Here is a 21,519-nt window from a genome sequence, read left to right as displayed (position 1 = left end):
ACCGCGTTCTTCGCGTTGTCATGGACGATGAGCTCCATGGGTCGATTAAATCACCAAACATCGAATACAGTCACGATCAAAAGTTTGGAACATTGTATAAAAAAACACAATTTTCATTAAATTATTTATTTATTCTATCAAAATATATTAGTAACGATGATAATTGACAAAAATAATAACCTTGAACTATTAGTAAAGGTTTTATGAATTTAATATTTGGTATGGTGTCCTTGAGCTTTCAAACAATTAGCTAGGCAGGTAGGCATAGAATGAATGAGTTTTCTTAAATATTCAGGAGTCATAAGTTCAGTCCATACCTGCTTAATTTTTTTTTGAAGATCATCTGAAGATGAGGGTCGCAGTTTCTAGACTTCGTTTTTGAGATAGTTCCATCAGTTTTCAATGGGATTGAGGTCCGGTGAATTACCAGGCCAGGGGTCAATGACATCAACCCCATTCTCACATAACCAACTGCTTACAAGCTTGGCCTGTGACAGGGTGCTCCGTCATGCTGAAAATTGTTGGTATTTGGGATATTCATGAATAATTTAAGTTTTTCTTGAAGTATATCAAGATAAAGATGGCTATTTATAGTGGTGTTAGGAGGCATAAACCATAAACCGCCACTTTGATTTGCTGTAATGGCACCCCATATCATGATTTTAGGGCAATGTTTTACAGTCAAAAGCAAATATTTGGGGTTGTATCGTTGACAAGGTGAGCGCCTAACGCTTGTAGAACGACCACCAAATTGTTCGATTAATGATTTGTCGCTAAATATTATATTCTCCCAATCTTTCGCTGACCAGTCCTTGTATTTCTGACAGAAGGCTATGCGGTCTCTAATATTTTTTTGAGAAAGGCAAGGTTTTTTTGCTGGAACATGGCTCTTTAAATGAAATTGTTTGCACAAACGTCTTCTAATGGTCACAACACTCGGTGCAACACCTGTGGGGAATACCTCAGATGAAATTTCAGAAGCACTGGCAAATGGATATGCTTTTGCATAACGATGCATGCGATTATCTGCCCTTTGAGTAGTTACCTTTGGTCGTCCAGTTCTAGCTTTGCTTTTAAAATCACCAGTTTCATGATATCTCTTCAATGTTTTTATAACAAATTATTTTAAAACAAATTTAAATGTTTATAACATAAATTATGCATGCATATAATATTAACACTCAAAATATTCAATTAAAAAAAGCATATTTAAACACAATTTTCAAATTTTATGAAAATTTTTTAAATGTTCCAAACTTTTGATCGTGACTGTATTTATTTGTGCAGAATTTGATGAGCAATTACGATAAGTTGAAAGCAGCCTTCAGCAACGGTAAAACCAAGATTAAAGAAACAGGCGGCTAGAGAGATGACATGAAGTTTCTTTACCACCTCACTTGTGTCTTCCGTCACTTAACTGAGAGGAATGAGATCCCCTTCGTGAATTTCAAACAGATCCCAAACATCAGCAATACACGCTGGAACTTTCATGCCATTCTGGCCCTTCTTGCGTTTGTTTTGATGCCAGAAACTCAGATTAGGTTGCGTAAAATCTGTTCATTCATTTTTTACTCATGGGCTGATCATTGGTTCAGCAATCAATTGTTCTGCGTTGAAGATTTTGAAGAACTATCTGAAGCTCTGAATGACTACCCAAAAGCTCTCAATTGCTTGAAAACCCACTGGAAAACAGATGACTCTCCAATCAAGATTGCCCGAAGCAACCAGTGCTGCGAGCGTGCTATCAAAGTTATGGAAGAATTGCACGACTCCTGCCGCAATAAGGACAACCTCCCACTGAGGTTCATCCTCTCTAATGACATTATCGTGAATATTTGACTTCCTTGTGCGTTTGATGATCCTATATAATGTTGTCTGCTTACAGTGACTTCAAAAATTTAGCCAAAAAGCTAATAAATAAAATTCTTAAAATCATTTTGTGCGTGAGGTTTTTTTATCAAATCACCTTGAATGTAATATTTTACTTAATCTTAAATGAAAGCTCATCCAACTATGATACAGGAAAACGAGGTTGTACAAAAGTCACCACCCTAGTATGTAATATATATGAGGCATATGTATATATATGTAAATATATTTATGTATTACATATTATGTATCTATACATGAATCTTATATGTATATTTTGTATAAATTTATATATATAAATTTATAGATATTATACATATAACATACATGTATATATATAATATATAATACATAAATATATATACATATACTTCATATATATTATATACATATACAACCTATATAAACTTATCTTCACCATAAAACTTTTGTTTTAAATTTATATATATATATATATATATATATATATATATATATATATATATATATATATATATATATATATATATATATATATATATATATATATATATATATATATACATATTTTATATATATATAAAAAAAATTTTTTCTTTCAAAAACTGAAGTTTAGTTTACTAAACAACTCAGGTATATGCCCCGATGCGGGGTAAGTTGCAACATAACTTTTTTTATTTTTGTTTCACTATTGCGGAATAACTAAGTTTTATATTACATTTATATGTTGGAATAATATGTCACTAAGATCTATTTTATAACCCTGAAAAAAAAATTTCAAAAATATTAAAGTTTAAGGAGATAAATGTAGCTTTTTAAATTTTGTTGCAGCTAGCCTCGGTCTCCCTATATATCAATAATTTATGGCTTTCAGTAATTGGTAAACTTATTTGATATGTGTTCCTTAAGGTAAAATCTTCTAATGCTGAGAAAAAGGGAAAATGCATAACTTAATTATTAATTACAAAACATAACTACGTAAAAAGTGAATTAAAATCTAGCCTGAAAAGTAAACTATCATTTAATGAAAGCATTAAGTAATAAAAAGTAGGAAGAAAAATTGAAGTACCCTTAATTTTATAAAACATGTATATTTTTACCCATTCCTCCCACAAACTTTAAAATTTCTGCATCGCTTGATGATAGTAAAATAATAACGAGCGCTGTAAATTTTTAACATTTAATTTTTACTGCGCAGTACAATTTTAACGTTATAGTTATACTGTGCAGTAAATTATAACGTTATAATTATACTGCGCAGTAAATTATAATGGAGTAAAGTATTAACATGACACCGAGTTTGTTGGTTTTTACGGGGAAAAATGAGGAGGCTGGTTTTTTATATTATGAAATAAGCAATAAGTATTGTCGTTGCAATAATATAAGAAATCGAGCAATAGAAAAAAACCCATAATGCATTTGAACTGCATCTTTAAAGATGAAGCTATAATTTTCTCATTATTTATGACATTTTTTGCTTATTTATTAGGATTAACATTTCAAAAAAAGTGTGAGCTTATTTACAAGGAGCAAATGAACAAATTTTTTAATGAAGATTTAACCCTTTAACAGTCCGCGCGTTTTCTTAAAATCGGTCGCTATAAGTTTTGCGTTTTTTATTAAAGTGGTCTCTAAATGTCCCGGCTTTTTAAAAACTTCGATTTTTTACTTTTAAGTTAAAAAAAAGTTTTTACTATTTTAACACTATTAAACACTAAAAAACACTATTATACATGTATAAGAATTTATAACCATACTATAGTAATAGAAAGTTTTTATACTATAGTAATAGAAAATTTTTATAAAAAATAAGCTCTAATATTCAGTCTTTGTGTGAAAAGTCATAAAACATGGAGCTGCTCGAAGTCCTACATCACATTTCTACGCATTTATATCTAGAATCTTTTCTTATTTTTTGTTTGTGACATACCACACACCTTCTCTGAGCATTAATTTTTTTTTCAGATGCTGGCACATATGATGGAAAATGTCGGTCAATCAATCGTAAGGGGTTGTTTGCTACCAATCTAGAGTGAGATTTTTTTGGCTGTTGGCCATATCGTTGAATCATCGATGTGATCAACATTGTTCTAAAGTTTAAAGGTGTCATATTGCGACCCATTTTTTTACAAATTATTTGTGCATTAAATGCTGCTTGATTAATTAAATGAGTAAAACTTTCTTGTACCACTTTTTTACCCTTTTTCTTTCAACTTCGTATGATGTCATCATTCGATCACTTCTATCTACGCCTCCCATATTTTGATTATAATCATCAATAACTAAAGGAACTAATTTTTCTTTCCCAGCTCTTAAAACATTTTTAGTCCCATCAATAGTGCAAGTTGAAATGGTATAAACATCCTTTTTATCTTTCCAATGTGTTATCATGATATTTGTTTTTTCTTCGTAAAAAACTTTGCGGTCATTTTTTTTTAACTTTTCATGGATAGAAATAGGTAAACCTTTTCTGTTTTTTTGAAGTGTTCCTATGGTATCTGTACATCTTAGTAATAATGCTGATGAAAGCTCATAGGAAGAATACCAGCTGTCAATGTAAAGTTTGTAACCCTGATCAAGTAAGCCATCCATAAGAAACATAACAATTTTTGTTGCAACATAGCGATAATCTGAACTTAGAGTATTAGTCAGCTCAGATCCTGTATATAAAATGGATTTCCATACATATCCTGAATCTGACTCGCATAATGAAAAAGTTTTTATACCAAATCTGGCACTTTTGCTGCGAATACACTGTTTCCAAGAAAGTCTACCTTTCCACAACAAAAGTGACTCATCAATTGATATATTTTGTGTAGGTGTATACACCTCTTGGAATTTTTTTGTTAAATAATCCCATACTGTGCTTATTTTGGATAAAACAGGATATTTATTTGGTAATGTGGTAGAATCAACAAAATGAATAAACTTATCGATTAACTTAAACTTGTTATAGGATAACAACCACTTAATACCAGCACTTGCAAACAATGGATTTGTGGTGTAATACATTTCATACGTGGGCTTCCAAAGTACTCCTTGATATAAAAATATTGCAATATATTGTCTGACCTCTGAAACTGTCATAGGCAACCAACGCCTCATTCTGGATTTAACTGATAATTCTTTTTTATCTATAGTTTGGGAAGCATATCGATTAGTTTCGTTAACAATAAACTCACAAATTTCATCTGTAAAGTAAAGCTCAAACAAATAAAGAGGATCATTTTTGACTATATCTTGCTTGCACCCAGAAATACCGGTAAATTCAAAGGGGTGAACTCTATTATTTGAAGGTTCAGATTTCCATATTGGTATGTATGAGCCAGGAAATACATTTTCTAAGGAATTGTCACTAGAACTAAGAGCATCGACCAATGCAGGCATTTCTTCTTCTAAACTTAACTCTAATATCTCTGGTTCGGAATTTTCTTCATCAGAAACATCAGATAAACTATACCACGGTTATCTAAAACACAGGCCTATTAATCGTGCAAACCGTAAAAATAACTGGAGGCCGATTAGTAAAAATTTAATTTAGGCTTTATTTTGATTTATAAAATTATTTTAACAAATTACAATTGTTATCTAATTTGTCAACTAAAGGCATACTTATTTTATATTTATTGAAGAAAAAATGTTACCAAATTTCAATGAAACATAATTTACTCAAAAGAGTTTTATATAAGTCAAACAACAAAAAAAACACAAGTTTTAATTTAATCACTCAGTTTTAAAATTTTTTGAGCTGGCTCCTTGTAAGAGCGTGGAGTGTTTAGCTTTGAATAATTATTTTAAAAAAAATTTGACAAAATTTTACAACTTTTCATACACTTATTATTCTTAAAACAACCAAAAAAAAAATTTTTGATTGATTGAAAGTAGTATGATAAAAAATTGTTGATTGATTGAAAGTAGTATGACAGTTAAACTAGACTCTAATATTTTTAAAGAATCAAATATTTCACTTTCCTTTTGTGTTAGTTGCCTCTGACAGTTCATGCAAGTATGACCAACATGAAGCTCACGAAAGTCTGAATCATATTGTAAAAGTAGTTTTGAGTGCTCAATTTTAGTTTTTTCTAAAACTTGTTGAACCAAAATAAAATAAGCACCACCAGTACCTTTACGTAACTTACTAAATGCCTTTTCAATAGGGTCAGATGTAAAGTCACCAAGTTTTACAAATTCGTGTGATGTACTTAACAAATATTTTGCTAACTCAACTAGTCCTTTTAAGGTATGGACTATCGCTTTAGATGTTTCAACAGTCAATGTTTTAATTCTATTTTTTCTATTATGGCAATCCATATCTTCACAGATTTGTGATAATGAAAGTATCTGTTGCAGACGAAGATCATCAGTCGAATTTATGACAGAGCGCAATGGGTCTCTTAACCTTTTATCATCACCCAGTTTGTGAACATAAATAATTTTCCATGCGTCTATAAACATTTTTAGAAATACAACAGTTCCTTTAACATTGGTTTGGTCTATTTTAGGATGTGTTGATAAGGCAGAAAGAGTTTCATCACAAAAAACTCTCAAACACAAAGAAACATTTTGTCGCTCAACAGGTTTTGGAAAGATAGAAGCTGTATTTAAACGTGAAAGAGTCACAAGTGTCTTACTTTCTAAGTTGCAAAGGTTCTTAAGATCTTCTAAAGTTTCAAAGAGAGAGAAAAACTTTACATTGACTTTATTATTGTCACATATAATCGCAACACAACTTCCATTTGCATTTGAAATTGATCCAAGTATAGAATCAACTACTTCATACTGAAAATCTGAATCAAGACAACATACTGGAATCATGCATACTATAAAAGTGGGTCCACCAAAAAGACATTTATTCATAACAGCTAATATTGTTTTTGCTAATTTGTCTGGTTGATTAACAGATTTCCCAAAAAGTTCTCCACCGTGATAAGTTAATGAAGCTTTAACATATACTTCATCAACTATTAAAATGCACTGTCGTTGTTGGTTAGTAAGTTTGCAAAAAACATGCAAAATAAATTCATCATTGTTTAATTTTAAAGCTTTTGATGTCAATTTTTGTAGAGTAGAAACACTGGGAAGCTGATAATCATTTCGAATTCGCTTATAAAGTGCTCTTGAAACAGAAAAATATTCAAAAGCTCGAACAATAGTGTTTGAAGAATACAATGTATCTCCAATACTTAAGACTTTCATAGAAGATAAACTTTCTACAATAACTTGTTTTTTTATCGATAACTCAATATTAGTCAAATATCTTATAGCTTCAGCCAAATTCGACCATTTATCTAAAATAGTTACATGATTTTTTGACAAACTTGTTACATAGCATAAGCATCCACAATGATACGTCTCATATTTTAATTTAGAAGAAAGATTTAGTATGAACCTATAAAAAATCAAATAAGAAAATCAGTAACAATTAATTAAATTTTTTTTTATAAATTTATAATAATTTAAAGAAAGCTTATCTTACTTTGGTAAACCACAGCTGATTGAAAACAAATTTTTTCATCACATTTGTAGACAACTATACACTTTAATAAATCCTTTGGGATTTTTTTTTGGTAATGAATAATCGCATCATTGAAATTCAAAGAGTCCATCGCTTTAAAAGTTTCAAGTTGATCAGCTTGTACACTTCTTGCACCAGAAGTTGATGAAGTTGTAATTCTTGACTTTGGAGGTGCAGTTGGTACAAGGCTGGACTTAACACAATTAAAAATAGAAGGTGGAGAAGAGGGTCTTTCTTTACCATAAACATTTATTTTTTGAAATTTATAGGCCAATGTTCAGAACATACAACAGTGTATTTGCTATCAGGAATGTTGCTTCTTGGAATAGCAGATAGCCACTTTCTACGATCTTCTGGATCTTTTGGTAATCTTTAAACAGCACACTTTTTTTTATCTGTTAAATAATTAGTAGAGCAATTCGCAACACAACACTTTAAAGGCATAATAAGTCTCAATAAATATTTTTTCTTCTTCCAATTTTAAGCAACTATATTTAACCTTCGGCAAATATTTGTGAGTTAATCGGCCTTCAGTTATTTTTACGGTTTGCACGATTAATAGACCCGTGTTTTAGATAGCCGTGAACTATACTCTTCTTCTGAAACCTCACTCAACTCCTCGTTTTTATCGAATATATAATTTTCTATTTCCTCATGAGTAAATATTCGCTTTTTCGTAAATAATTTTTGCACTGAAAAAACATGCTTGTCTGCCATATTTAAAATAAAAGTGAACACGTGCAAAAGTAAATTATTGAATAAAAAGCTTATTAATTATGCAGTAATAAATTTTGTGACAATTAGAAGTATAATTACTCATACAAAGACAGAAATTATGAGGAGATACACTAAAACGTAATATTACGGCATGGACATTTAGGAACCACTTTTAGTTTGCGTAGTATTACGGCATGGACATTTAGAAACCACTTTGGATTTGCGTATTATTACGGCATGGACTGTTAAAGGGTTAATATGCTCATAAGTTTATCTGCTTTCAAAAAACAAGAAATAAATTTTATTTTTTATATTGAGATTTCTAATTACTTACCATGCCAAATAAGTGTACAGTGATATATCATATACGACCGTAAAGTTCGTAACTTGAGTGATCCGAACCACAACTCAGGTCAAGAACAAATAACTCGGGAAACAAACTTATTTTATATAAAAGAGCCAAAATAAATATAACAAAGACCTATTTAAAGTGCGTGCAATTGTTAGCAATCGCTTCCTCAATTCTAGATATGAACCCGACTCACGTCTTCTTAATATACTCTGGCAACATATTGTTTAACTATCCAGTGATAAAAATCTTCAGAGCTTCAATGCCATTGTGATGCTTGCTGCAGACCTTACTCTCAACAGACACTAAAACCAAGAGAATTAAGATCTGCGGATGAAGGTATGGCATGACTAAGATCACAAATCAATGGGCCAGAAATTGGGCATCTTGTCTTCCACCGGAGGTATGACTATGTCATTAGAGACAATAAAGCCAAAGACCATCACAAACGCAGAATATTTGATTCGAAACTTGTACCTAACATTCTCTGGTAGCTCATTGACATTCAGGAGGATTATGTAGAATTTAATTCAATATGAGTTTTAGTGACGTAACAAATATTTCAAGAGCTTAAATGATGAATTTGAATGATGCAAGAACATGCTTAGTAAAATATTTAAATTTGGGCAAATACTTTTCAAGCAAAACTCTGCTAAAATCCAAAATAAAGTTTCTATTTTGATGTGAAGACTCAATTGAATACTAAACTTGTAAGGTTTACCATTCAACTTGTGTGCAGTAACAACGCCTTAAAAACGCGTTGTGAATGATTGCAATTTTTTTCAAGAATTCCTGTTTCTCATGAATAAGTTGATCAATTCTAAAATTATATAACCATCTCAGTTATTCATCTTGGACACTAAATGGACAGTAAAGAATTTTTCATCGGATATAAGCACCAAGTGAGGTCCTTTCTTGAGATAGCTGAAGTCTTTCTTAAGCCTTCCCAGTCTCTTTTCTTTAGCAGCCTTTTAATTTAAAATTTAAATTAAATGAAAGCCTTCAATAGTAAATAATTTTCCTTAAACTCATTTTCATTTTAAAGTAGAAAACATTCCTCACAGTGACTGCAGCTCCTTAAATTGTTGTATACAAAAGAAGACTCATTCTGTTAAGTTTGAGGTGAATTTAACAGAACAAAAAGTAAATATTTTACTTTGGTTACAAATTTTAAGCTTCAGGAAGCCTATGCAACTTATTTTAAACTGTTCTTTGAAGATAAACTAAAAACTGGGAATGAGGGGGGCGCCTCGCTTTTCATGAAACAACTGCAAAAAAAAGTTTTAAGACGATACAATTCATCTTTTAAGTCAGTTTAAACCAAATTTTTAATGAGAAAGGAAAAATCTCGGGATGTCGTAAATTATTTTTGACAAGCATGATGAATAGTTCTACAAAATGCTTTAAAGCCATCTATTTTAAATATGAAAACAATTACAATTATAATTCATGCTAAAATCTAACAAATCGAGTTTTCCTCTAATTTGCCCTTAACTCAACTTAAAGTTACAAACAAATCTGTTTCAGCTCGATGATCCTTACTATTTAAGTGATTTTACTGTAACAAGAATGAGATAAACAGAGCTGAATTTATACAATTGCGCTTTTAATATTTGCTAGAAAAAATGATCGATGTGAGAGAATGCTCAAATGCAAACTTTTTGATACTTTAATGAAACATTTACAACAAGTAACATAACATAAAAATTTGATTATTGGAGCGCTGCTTTACTGGAATTCACTGTCATTCACATAAAGTAAAACAAAGTGCTACTTAGAGATGTAAACTCCTGTTCACATCTCTAAAGTCAATACAAGCGGTCTGACCCCCTTCCAAGGATTGATGACATTTTAGACAGCCTAAATGGTGCACAATTCTTTACTAATTTAGATTTAATGAGTGGATACTGTCAAATAGAAATGGAAGAAGCCTCTAAAGAAAAAACGGCTTTTATTTCACATCGCGGCCTATACGAATGTAATTTTATGCCGTTTGGATTGTGCAACGCACCGAGTACTTTCCAAAGACTAATGGAACACATCCTTCAAGAGGAACTCTGGAAATTTTGTCTTATTTACATTGACGACATCATCATATTTTCTCCAAGTTTTGAGAAACATCTGAAACATATTGAAATAATTTTTAAGAAACTACAAGATGCAAATTTAAAATTAAAAGCTAGTAAATGCAACTTATCAAAAGAATCAACTGCATTTTTAGGCCACACAGTAAATAGAGATGATATACAACCTAACAACGATAATCTATCAGCAGTACAAGACTACCCAAGACTATTGAATGCTAAAGAAACACGATCTTTTTTAGGTTTAGTAAGCTACTATTGAAGATTTATTCATAATTTTAGCAAGATAGCCGCCCCTCTGTGTAACCTAACCAGAGTAGGAGTCAAATTTAACTGGGATCACTATTGTCAAGAAGCGTTTAACACGTTAAAACAGGAATTTGTTGAGAAACCTCTTTTTGCATATCCTGATTTTACACAGAGGTTTATCCTAACTACGGATGCAAGTGCCACCGGTTTACGGTTTACACTCAGCCAAAGACTCTATGGAATCGAGCGCCCTGTACTTTATGGAGGAAGACAATTTTCTGCAAGAGAACAGAAGACATCTGTAACAGATAGGGAAGCGCTAGTAATAGCGGTTGCTTTAAAGAAGTGTCATGCATACAATAACAGGTTCACCATTGTTACAGACCATAAACCGCTAAATTACATTTCGAAACCTACAGGAACAGAACCTACAGGAAAAGTAACGAGGTGGGCCTTACTTTTACAAGCATACGACTATGATATTGAATATAAACCTGGTAAATTAAATTACAGCGCTGACGCCCTGCCTCGACGCAAATACTTCGATGCTAATCAAACAGAAAATAGTGACCTATTCTTATTTTCATTGAATAATCGTAACTCAGCGGGGGAAGAGTTGGATGTCAATCCCATATCACATGATAAGCTCCCTAATGATGTCAATCAAATAGATTCTATAATTAAAGAAGACTTAATCGGAGGAACAAAACAATTTATAATAAAAAATGAAACAACATCAGAAAAAAAGGAAGTTAAACGCCAACAAAGATTAGACCTTAAATTACTGCACAAGATAAATTACTTAAAACAAAAGATTACAACAAGAAAGAAGTGGCGCGGCTATTAGTTGACATCAACCAATATTTACTCGACAAACATGATATACTCTATCAAATATACAATCCAAGCAAGAAATCAACCGAAGGAATTTATAAACAGTTAGTAATACCACCGAAATTCAGAAACGACATTCTATTCTGGGCTCATGATCATGCGATATCAGGACATTTTGGTTTAGTCAAAACGGTTGACAAACTGAGGAAAAGGTATATTTGGCCACTAATGTATTCAGAGACAGAAAAATGGATTCAAAGCAGTACAAAATGCTCTGCTAGGAAAGGAAGAACTCCTCAATATAAAGCCCCTCTGCAACCCATACCAGCAGGAGAACCTTGGGATCAAGTCGCTTGTAATGTTATAGGACCATTTCCAGTTACTATTTCCGGAAATAAGTATATAGTTGTTTTCCAAGATAGATTGACAGCCTGGCCAGAAGCTTTCGCAACAGCTAATACTGACGCTGTTGTAATAGCGCAATTGTTACTAGATAATAGTTCTTAGATATGGAGCTCCACAAACATTCTTAACAGATAGAGGTACCAATATCCTCTCAAAATTGATTAGTGAACTATGCGGTATGATAGATACTAAGAAAATAAACACAACTCCGTACCACTCCGAATGTGACGGAATGATGGAAAGATTCAATGGAACCTTAGTAAAAACACTTTCAATGTACGTTAGCAACCACCAAAAAGACTGGGACCTACACATCAATGCCGCTTTGTTCGCCTATAGAACTTCTATTAACAGCTCGCGTGGAGAATCGCCCTACTTTCTGCAATTCGGGAGAGAACCTAGATTACCACCCGATATTACATTATATAATCAAAAAGACGTTCCACGCACGATCACAGAATTCAGAAACCTATTAACAACAAGAATTCCATTAGCCCATGACATAGCACGAAGAAAACTACAAAAAGCACAATTAAAAAATAAGTTTTCCTATAGATCGACAAAAGAAACAACATTCCAAAAAGGTGACAAAGTATGGGTTCACAATAAAGAAAGAAAAAGGGACTATCTCCTAAATTACAGAAACAGTGGCGAGGACCATTTATAATCTTAGAAAACACGAAGAAGTAGAAGAGAGTTCCTGATAAAATGGAAGGACAATGACGAAACGAATATTACTTGGGAGCCAGAAAACAACCTAAGTCCAGAACTAGTACGAATTTATTTTAAACAGCGTCAGGTATCACGTAAAGGCGGTGGAATTTCGCCCGACAGTTTACCCCGAAATGGCTTATTGACAAGGTTTAACCAAATCCCTCATAGACAAAGAAAATACAGTGTTAATTGTTTACTAATGCAAACATTCGTGTTTTTCACATTAATAGCTCCACATATTCTAAGTATTGACATAGGGCCGATATATGACTGCGCTTAAACCACACAAATGGGAATTTACGAATACCCCACAATAAAAAACTGCGAGCATCAAATAAATAAAGAAGATTACGAATTAAAAACTTACACAGCGGAGGTATTTCGTCACTCCCCAACTGTTTCAAAGTTCCCTATTTACCTTTGTACCCATTATAAAGTAACCTTAACATGTAATCATGAAAAAATTTTTGTTTCGAGTGTGAGATCACGTAAAGAGAACGAAATACGAGTCCCACATGAGCTTTGTCTTGCAATGGTGTATAATCAAATGCTTAAGACTATAAAATTAAAAGAACGCTCATACAAACATTTGCATGAAGAACACAACCATACAAAGGTAGTGACTCTATTCCTGGAAATAACTACGTTGCTGCGCATGAAATCTGGACTACGCATGAAATCTGGACTATATATTCCAAACAATATAACGTACTTACCTTTTTCTGAAGAAAATGTTCATGACACCATACGACTGTGGCATTATGTAAAATGTCAACTGCTGCACAATACAACTACTTGGAATTGAGAAAATTTTTATCATGGAAAATTTTTTTTGGTTTGAGTCCGAGCTATTGATTTAGTACCTACTTTTTTACTGTGATTGACATTTTAAGAAGAATTTTTTTCATTTTTTTATATTTATGTTAATGTTTTATTGGCATTATAAAAGACTGATGCGGCAAGTCTATAGTTGTATATAACTTATAATTGGGTTATTAATATTTAAACGTAACTTACAATGGCTAAAGAAGATTTACAAAAGAAAGAAGAAGTCAGTTAAATTATTGCAAGCCTAAATGAAAACTTCAACTTCGTGAACAACGTTTCTCGTTACGTATCTTGAAAAACAGCCGAACCAAAAGAAAGTCTCCTAAATTCGCTTCTTTCCCAAACCGAGAAAACATTATGTAAAACAAAGACAACCGATAATTAGTTTTACCGTACTCCCATTTTCCAAATAACACACTACCTTCCCACTGTCCTACACAAACGTCAACTCACCACTAATGTGTTGTTAAGAAAGAACACAATACTATTACCCCCACCTCCCATTCTTCCACCAATCTAAATGAAAAATCAAGGGACGATTTTTGTCGAATAACGAAGCTATGTGAAGAAGCTAATTCTAATTAATCAAGAAGCTATTAATAACAATCAAAACACCCAAAATCAACCATTAATATTTTACACGCTACCTAATGAAAATGAAAAGACGCCAACACCCAAAAACAAAGCAACAAATATAAAAACCCGAAAAGAAAACATGATGAGGAGGGGAGAGAAAGAGCCTAAGAGATAGGTTACGAGAAGGTTACGAGAAAGTTAAGAAGATTGTTGAAAGTGGGGAAGACAAGTTACCGTCATAAGGGATATACGGGTGGGCATTTAGGGTAGGGAGATTTATAGTTGGATACATGATAAACGACAAAAGAAGAAACAGAAGAATTAGTAAGAAACAGTTTCTTTATAGTTTAAAGTCGAGAATATATTATTTGTTAATAACAGTATTAAAAGTAAAAGATTTGTTATTCATAAAGAAAATAGGGAAGAAATATATCGCGCGCCAAGAAAGTACGCGCGCATTGTAATACAAGTCAGAGGGCTACCATTACACAGAACCAAGAGGCATCCATACATTTATACACCTTATCCTCCTAAAATACAAACCATTAAACCCCATTCCCACTCCTCCCTAAATCTACAAACTTGCACACCACACTTACATACAAACGTTGAGAGAATATACATATCATTAAAAGAAAACCCCGCAATAAATTGAAATTTGCGAAAAAACCATAGTTTTATCAATGTATTACCATTATATTATCATTAGGAAGTTAATTTCTTTTGTTATTGCTCTTACTTTTTAAGAACACAGCAAAACCAAATATGAAAGGTCCAACTTCTTTTTTCTTTTTATTTTACTTAAATTAATTATTGAACCATTAAATGACCTTTAGCACTTTTTTCAGTTTAAAATTCATAAATTTCAGTTATAAATTTAAATTCATAAATTTCAGTTACAAATTTCAAAATGGAACTTTTGAGAAACTATTACGGTGCTATCACAGTCGAGGGACAGATTGATATGAAATTTATAATTTAATATATATAAAAACAAGAACAAGATAAACTATAAAATTGGTTTTACAAAAACTGGCCATTTGATTTAAAGAAATTGAATTTACTCGAAAGAACTTAATAAAAAAATGATAAATTAACATTTGAAGTTGTCAACTTTTGCTTTTATGCATAATTGGATGCCATAAGGCGTGGATTCAACAACCTCATGCAACAATCCTTCGGCGATTCTGTCCATATCTATAATAACTGTTGTTTAAGATTTTCAACTGAAATTATATTTCTCATATTTTCCATCAAATCCAACTCCATACATGATCAATAGGATTTAAATCAGACGATTGAGCTCACCAAGGAATTATAATGTAGTCTTTCTCATTGAACCAGCCTTGAATAAAATACGCAGTATGAAGTATGGCACTATCCTTCTGAATATTCAATTTTTGATTCTTCCAGAAAACAATGTTGTCGACTGTTTTAAACACTTTTCTAGAGCATCTTTGTAGCTTTTTGTGATTCTTCCGATATATATGTTATGAGACTTTGAACCATATTATAAACCTTTCCTTTGCGATTTAGTACCTCAAAATTAACTTCATCACTAAAAATTACCTGAGACCATTCTTCAAACAGACCAGTTGATTCTTTCTCGGCACCATTTCAATTGTTTTCGGCGGTCTTTAACTGTCAAAAGGTTTTTAAATGGAGATATATGAGCCTATGTCTTTGTTGAGTAACATCTTTCTCACTGTTTCTTTAAAGGAGCATTGAATTCTCTGGTTAAACTACAAATACTTATCTTAGGATTTTGATCGAACGTTTATTCCCAAGTAAAAAACTGGTCGATTACCAATAGAAGAGAGGGAAGTGTTGCGCATGCACAAAAAAAGGGTTCAATAAGTAGAAGAACTCTTAATCTAATTAAAAAAAGAAAGATTTTTAAAAAATTGTTTGCTTTGACAATTTTATTATTGAAAAACTAAACCGATATCATAAAAAACTTAACCCTCGTGTAAACTTTCTGGACACACTGTATTTAACACTCTGCATGTTTATTAATGATTATCAATTTTTGGTTATAAACGGGTATAAATGCATGCATTAAAACTTAAAACTTTAAGTTTTATTGGACGCATTTATTATCGTCTTTATAACTCTTTGCATCTAATTGACATTATAAATTTAGTGAGAAAGGTTATAAAGGCAACTGTCCAATGGATTTGAATAGAAAAAGTTGCTTTAAAGTGTCTCTAAAAAATTCACTTTTAAAGATTCATTGTTTTAATAAAAAAGTTTAAATGATGAGTTTGCTAAACTTAAAATATTTTCATGAACATATTGTGTTGCTTTATATTGATTTATACTTTATCGTATCATATAATATTATATATGATATACTATGTTAAATAACATTATATTATCTTACATCACATTATATTTTATTACATTATAGAATATGAAATTGTATTATATTATATATGATTATGTTTTATATCATATTATATTATTGCGTATTATATATTATAAATTAATTTATAATATCATTTGTAGGGGAGACCGGGGCTAGTTGGCTACAGGGGTAAGTTGACACACTGCGTTTAACTTCGGAATTTTCCACTAGAAATTTCCAAAATTCACATGGAACCTTCCCACTTAACTAATTCATCTTTCAGTGTAGTATTAGGGCTATATGCGCATGCGCATTGAAGTTGTAGCGATTTTTGTGTTTTTACTAATTTTGTAATATTTGTAACTATATTACTTTTTCAATTTTAAAAAGCAATAGCATTAACTACAAGTAAACTCGAATAGATTTAGGTGTTTTATGGTTCACTCTAACCAGTCACATTTTGTGTTTCTCAATATTTCGCGTTTTTGGGGATTTATAATCCATTTCGTGAGCAAAAAGCTTATGGAGTTAGTTGGCAGAATGATCGCGGGGCTAGTTGGCAACATGTGCCAACTTACAACTTTTCGCATTAGGCGTAAATTTACTCAAGTTGTTTAACACTACAGATCTACAGACATGCGAAATTATATAAACAAGGAGACAAACCTGTAAATTCTAAAAATATTACAAAAAATGCTGTTGACATTAGGATTTACTCCTTTTCATTTAGGAAAAAAAACGAAAGATATTGAATTGAAATTTGCAAATAAATATATTTTTTTAATTGAATTCATTCCCGATTTCTTTTAGCGATGCTGTTTGATATACTCATACTAATAATACCATGTACTGGCTCACCATGTGTTTTTAAAACAAACAAGAATATATCTACAATCAACAATCTGATGTAAACAATGCTTGCAAAAGAAAAGTATCAGACATCAAAGATTAGGAAACAAAAAATAAAGGAGAAGGTATCACACGCGTATCAAAAAGCTTAAATAATATAAAGAGAAAACCATTTAGAGAGAGTATTTTCAAAAGAAATTTGGAAGGATTTCTTAAAATCAATTAAAAAGCTTTAGAATTCTTCACTTGCTGCTCTTCCGAAATGATTCATTATAATGTTTTTTCCATCAGCAATCCTGAGGCCAAAAGTCAAACTTCGGACAACCGAATGAAGGTATTCATATTTAAGCAAATAAAGAGGAAGTAGACAAACATTATAGTCTTAATGGAATTATAAACTTGAAAGTCTTGCTAAACTCGATAAACCTTGCGCAAAGTTAAACTTTAAAATGTTCGTCTGAATTTGTCAAAAAGTTGTCAATGACGTCATTTTTTTTTCTCTAAATATGTAAGAAGCTGATAAAAAACCATTTTTTCTTTTTTAAATTTTAATTTTAATTAACTAAAATGAAGAAAAAACTTTTTAGAAAATATTATGAAACAAAAAAAAATTCTTAAGTAAAGTAGCTTCTGCCCGACAACACTTTAAAACTGAGATAGCGGTTTTCCCCACTTTCTTCTCCAACTTAATAATTTTCCTAACAATTTTTACGATTACAATTTCCGTACAATTTTATAACGGTGCAATTCGATCAAATGGACAGAATTATGATTTAAAGTAACATCTAAGTTTTGATGCAAATGTTTATTTTGTTGTAAGGAAAATGTGAATGGGGCGCAAATATTCATTTTAAATAATAAAATAAAAGTATTGGACTGTTCACTAAATTTGTGCCGTTCTTTTACTTATAGAAAAAAAATTGTTAAAACTACTGGCTTACAATTGGGCTAGTGTAATATTTTTCAGCCTTTCTTTTGTTCTTTCATATCTTTTTGAGCTCTGATATTTCTGCTCATTAAAACTTTCTTTTATAGATTCAGATTTATGGAAATCCAACTCGACAAAAACCAACATCTCCGTTACCTTCTTCTTTTCAAGTAAAATCGAAATCCTGAACCCAATGCTGCTAAAGCCGCTAAAAATATCTGTTCACAGAGAAGGCGTCAAGGCTGTAAGAACAACTCGTAAATAGTTCAAACGTTTCAAAAAAAACCAGTTTGAGTTAAAAGATTCGCTTCAATCTGATCGCCCGGTGGAATTTGATGAAGTGAGATCGAAAGCCCTTCTCTAAGAATAAAACCGCCAAACAACTCGAAAACAACTGGCTGAATAAATTGTTCTTCCTCCACAGTGGTAAATTTATAGTGGTAAATCAGCTTGATTCTACAGCAAAAATCCAGAAGCTTGGTGTTGGCGTGCCGCAACAATTGAGCCAAAAGTAACAAAGATCAGATGGTTGCTATTGTTGCTTTTCTGCTTGTTAGACATCACCTGGCTGCCTAACATCATCAATCATTTTTATTTTAATTGTCACCGCAGATGAAAAAAAAAGGCTCAACAAAAATGAGCGAGCGACACCGCAAGATCCACATTTATGCTAAATTATGCTCTGTATATGGTGGGAATTGGAGGGCATCCTTCATTGGGATTTGTTTGATAGAAACCAAACAATTAATGCGGAAGTCTACAGTCAACAGCCCAGACGACCAGCTTCAGCTGTACAGCAAAAACAACCAATTTGTGAAATGATTCTGTAAAAAAAAAACAACGCCAGATCTCATGTTGCAAATCTCTTATTATATTCTCTAATAATAATCTGAAATTTATATTTTTATTTAAGACGAACTTTAACGCTTTATTATTAAAAACTTTTCATGAACTTACCAAGAAAAGAACTCCTTTCTTTATTTGAGTTCTTTAAGTAAAAAAGAAATTTCACAAAACATCTTTTGTTTTCATTTTGTAGTCTGCAGATCAAAATTTAAAAATACTTTCGTAGAAAGCATTTTAAAGACACATATACCTATTTCTTTGCATAGCATGTCAAGAACTAGATGATTTGCTCGTAATGACAGTGTCAAACCAGTTGCTCAGCATTTACATCAAATGAAGAACGCCTTAAAGGAAATGAAATTTTTCAATTTCACAGCAGATGCTGTGAAATCGGCTTTAATCAGTCCAAAAGTATTGGTCAAAGTTTGAATGTGTTCTGTTGTCATCTTTTTGCTGAAACTTCTTACAATCATTAGTAAAACCTTTTCATTTAAGTACGGGATGCTACAGTTGATGTAGCAAGAGATAATGTCTGATAAAACACATTCAACTTATTTGTAAAATGTGGCATATAATTCTATAGAAAGTGAAATTAGTATCTCAGAATGAGGGCATTTTGTCTGATTTCTCTCTCAGCAGACATTAGTCAACACAATTTGTGGCCGAACACCACAACAAAGTGAAAGTCTTCACTAATATTACTGACTCAACTCTATGTGGCTTTGAGTGTTGATTTAAATAATTGAGACATATCTGCACCTTATTGTTTTCCAAGGGCAATTCAATACTCTGAGTAATGAAGACTTTTTCTCGCTGCCGCTTGGTTTTGTGAAAGAAATCTCTAAACATATTTCAAGGGAATTAACCTGCAAGCTTCGCTATTTGTCTCTGGAGATCCTTGAACTTTGATTGCTCTCAATTTTCCAAACGTCTGTGTTGGATTGCGCATATTTCTTACTTTATATGTATCAGCTGAATGTTCTTTCGGTGCGCTGAAGAAGGTAAAGAATTTTCATGGTTCAACTGTGTCACAGGAGCATTTGAATGAACTGGCAATACTCAATAAAAACTCCGATCTTGCGCGCAGACTAGATTTTTCATCAATCGTAACCAAAATTGCTGCGATAATTGCAAGAAAAGCAGTTCTGTAATTAAATTTGAAGTTAAATCATTGAAGTTTTTGTTTTTAAACTTAAATATTTAGTATTAAAAATGGCGCAAAAACAACGAAGGTTTCATTAGTTTATTGTGTTTCTAAAAATAAAAAAAAATTGATGTTAAAATACTGAAATAAATCGTTGTTGTTTTATGTCTTATTTATATTTAAGGAAAAGTTATTTAGATTGTATATTGTACAAGTTTTGTCCTACGCCCCACATTCGGGTTTGATGTGTCGAACTTCATTTCCTAATTTTTCTACGAGGATGAATTAATGATGTGTTCAAAATCAATAGAAAGCAAATGATGTTCAAGATCGCAAATGAAATAATTGTATAAATAATAATTGAATAAATAAATAATAGAAAGCAAATGAAATAATTCAAAACCAAAACAGCAAAAGACCAAATGAAGTTTTGGAACTCGGGGCTTTGATTAATTTAAAAATTAGTTATGTTAAGTGTTGTGTCAAATATTAACAAGAAATGTGTTTGTTGCTAAAAATCATTGAAGTCAACACAATGCTTTCCTTTCACTCCATCCCTAGACTGTGATAGCACCGAAATAGTTACTCAAATGTTCCATTTTGAAATTTATTAGTGAACCACTTTTTTTTAATAGAAACTTTCAACAAAATCTTAGTTTTAAATTTTGTTAAATTCGAGAAACTTTTGAAATTAAGATTAAAAAATCAAAAAATAAAACTGACTTCTTATCTCTCTAAAGTTACAATAGCGAACTTTTTTGGTTAAAAGAAGAGTTTGTTTCTGTTAACCAAAAAGTTAAAATCATCGAGTGTAAGTAAATTTTCATTTATAAGTGAAATCATTAAATGAGGCTTTTCATTTTAAAATTTAGATTAAGGTAAAAGAGGTAGAAATTGACCATGTGCCAGGAGTTGACCATTTAAAAGTAATACTGTGAAAATAAGCCCTACTCTGGTAAAACGATTTTAAAAACAGCGGGAAAATACTCTCCTGCCATTTGGCTGTACCCACCTAAACGCGGGAAACATTTGGCAGCTTTGAAAAAGGGTGGTTGAATATCAATGTTAATGTGCGACGCTCTTGTCTAACTTTTAAAGTTTTCTTCCGCAATTCGCTAAGGAAATGTCGCAAATAAGTTTAATTTTAAAAGGTAATTACGTTTTTTTTTTAATGTTAGATCATAATTTGAAATAGATATGTTTGATACTAATTAAAAGTTATTTATCGTCTGTTAACAGTCCATCTGTAGTCATTAAGAGGGTGGTCAATTATTGGATCAGAAAAT

The 21,519-nt window shown here is 31.6% G+C and overlaps 1 protein-coding gene across 1 annotated transcript; it reads right to left on the bottom strand.

The window, feature by feature from the left end:
- Positions 1 to 5,691: 5,691 nt before the first annotated feature.
- Positions 5,692 to 6,483, bottom strand: LOC149893965 (uncharacterized). Its single transcript, XM_090068565.1, has one exon. It carries the CDS (start codon positions 6,301 to 6,303, stop codon positions 5,692 to 5,694), a length of 612 nt encoding a protein of 203 aa, XP_089924691.1. The 5' UTR covers positions 6,304 to 6,483.
- Positions 6,484 to 21,519: the final 15,036 nt, after the last annotated feature.

The sequence above is a fragment of the Hydra viridissima genome, unplaced genomic scaffold, assembly GCF_058129835.1.
Source record: "Hydra viridissima isolate aposymbiotic clone 2 unplaced genomic scaffold, HvirCarnegie_v1 scaffold_1, whole genome shotgun sequence".
Classification (NCBI taxonomy): Eukaryota; Metazoa; Cnidaria; class Hydrozoa; order Anthoathecata; family Hydridae; genus Hydra; species Hydra viridissima.
This window is presented reverse-complemented; position numbering and strand designations above follow the sequence as displayed.

Bases quoted from the DNA above. Each gene is read 5' to 3' on its own strand.
- LOC149893965 (XM_090068565.1), bottom strand. From the start codon at position 6,303: ATGTTTATAGACGCATGGAAAATTATTTATGTTCACAAACTGGGTGAT.